Source organism: Elephantulus edwardii, unplaced genomic scaffold (genome assembly GCF_000299155.1).
Source record: "Elephantulus edwardii isolate Elephantulus edwardi_28Jun2011 unplaced genomic scaffold, EleEdw1.0 scaffold00146, whole genome shotgun sequence".
Lineage (NCBI taxonomy): Eukaryota > Metazoa > Chordata > Mammalia > Macroscelidea > Macroscelididae > Elephantulus > Elephantulus edwardii.
In genome coordinates, this window is record NW_006399896.1 from 566,336 (window position 1) to 568,664 (window position 2,329).

The 2,329-nt window shown below is 36.0% G+C and overlaps 1 protein-coding gene across 1 annotated transcript in view; it reads right to left on the minus strand.

The window, feature by feature from the left end:
- Positions 1 to 2,329, minus strand: part of RAB3GAP2 (RAB3 GTPase activating protein subunit 2 (non-catalytic)) — a 148,647-nt gene that overhangs the window by 80,651 nt on the left and 65,667 nt on the right. Inside the window, exon 3 of the mRNA XM_006894593.1 lies at positions 1,811 to 1,938. Within this exon, the coding sequence (XP_006894655.1) occupies positions 1,811 to 1,938 (128 nt within the window). The remainder of the gene's footprint in view (positions 1 to 1,810; positions 1,939 to 2,329) is intronic.

Genomic DNA, 2,329 nt, shown 5'->3' on the forward strand with positions numbered 1-2,329 from the left:
AAAAAAGAAAGATATTTTGATTACTTTACTAACAGACCAAAGTAGTATTAGACAAATTTCACTCCTTTTCTTTAGCATAAATAATGTGTACCAAATTTAATTCTCATTGCTACCAAATCAGAACCAACTTGTAGCTGACTTCCCAGCTGTTTTTCAGAGGCAGTAAATGGAATACTATGCAAAACACAGGAGCAATAATTTCACAAATTACTACCCAACTTGTGAACTTGAAGAAACAATGGAAGTTTTACTAGTGTTCAGGTCTTTCATTCATAAGATTGCTATGAGTCATCTACGACTCGGTGGCACTGAACAACCACCTAACTTGGGAGAGTACTATGCTAAGTGAACTCAGTCTTATAAAGACAAATATTGTATAAGACCATTATCGGAGACCAAGTACAAGGATGCAAGGAGGAGGGGGACACAGAGGGATGAGGATTGGTGGGGGTCGGGGAGGGGAGGCTTAATCATAGGCACAATTTGATGGGTGGAGGGAGGGTAAAGGAAAGGGAAAGATTCTGTGGGAAAAACAATGTATTTGATCTTTGTAAGTAAACCAGCATATTTTTTAAAAATAAAGATTTAATTTAAAAAATTTAAAAAGACTTATTTAAATTACTCATCTTTCTCCCTTGGAGCCACTGATAGATTCAAACTGCCAGAGAGATGTCATCTTTGGGCTAGCAGTACAACTCTGTACGCACAAGGCCACTAGAACGGCATTCATTAACCACCTTGAGTCTTTGTAAAGTTGAATATAAAATTTTTTTATAAGATTTCTTATAAAACACTATTTAGCCTATCAGTCTCCCTCACCTCCAATTAAAGTAAAATAATCTTTTCACAGTTCTTGCAGAATAAATTCCATGCATTATTCCAAATATTTAAAAATATTTTTATACTTAAAGAGCAGACAAAGTGTTTCCATTCAATCTGTAATACTGATGTGTGTGTATGTGTGTAAATTTGCTTTAAATGACTGATGCCTTTGAGTTGTGATGTTGGAAAAGGGTACTGAATATCCCACGGACTGCCAAAAGAACAAGCATGTCTTGGAAATGGTGCAGCCAAAGTGCTGCTTGGAAGCAAGGATGGTGAAGCTTCATCTCTCATACTTTCGACATGTTGCTAGAAGAGTCTATTCCCTGGAAAGGGATATCATGCATGGAAAGATGGAGAGTGCCGGCAAAAAAGAAAACCCTCAACAAGGTGGACTGACATGGTAACTTCAGTAATGGGCTTGAGTGTATCAAAGATGATGAGGATCACACAGTATAGAACAGGGTTCAGATCTGTTGTTCACAGGGTTGCTATGAATTGCACTGAATTCAACAGTACCTAATAACAACAACAACAACATAGCTAGCTATTTTACACAGGATCTTGGATTTGTGTTTATGAAAAGTTTTCACATCATATTCGTTCTGAAAATTATGAGTTGAAAGTTTATGTCTAAAAAAGAGACATACAATATGACCAGTCTCCAGATTGGAGCTGAAAATCATCTCCTTCACATTATTACTAAAAAGGGGCTCATGAACCCTTTAGTTCTGATTGTCTCATAAAAGAATTAAGCAATGCTCACTATTGATTCTGACATGCCGTAGTGATAGCTATGCTACTGCTACCAAAACAGAAAAGTAGAAAACACTTAAATAAAATAAAGAGGAAAAAAAGTTACAAAAAAGCACTGTGCAATATATGAAATAAGGCAAAGGATATCACCACCATTATAAAGCCACAGTTTCCCTCCATTTTCTATTCTAAGACATGCACTAAAATAAGGCCATTGAAAATAAAAGGGTACTTACGCACTAGGAATACTGCTTTTTGTTCTCGAGCAATCACCATAAGATCATTGGTTGGAGATAATGATAAAACACAATCTTGAAGCCAAGAAGTTTTTTGTGTTTTGCAAGTAGTTCCTTCTTCTTCCTGCTGCGAAGACAAAAAGTACTTATATAGAAGTAACACCGAAGGCATTTCAACTTGGTTTGTTCTTCCTGAAGGGCTAGGGGTAGGAGAGGAGTATGGAGGTGGAGAATAAAATTATTTTTGAAAGCAATACTGCTTCATAATATTAAAAACCAAAATCTGTCAAAGATAACTGATCAAAGTTTCCATTATAAAATGTCTCAGCAATGACAATTAGTGCACTTTTCTAAATCCAGTTAAATTCTGGCAGCTGTCTGTCAAAAACTGCTCAATTTTTTTTTTTTTTAATTTAGGTTATTTTTCATTTCAATGAACATCTACAGAGATTTTGGAATTCCATTCATTCATTGTTGCACCCTTCTCCCCGCACAAACCCCTCCCCCACCTTTTG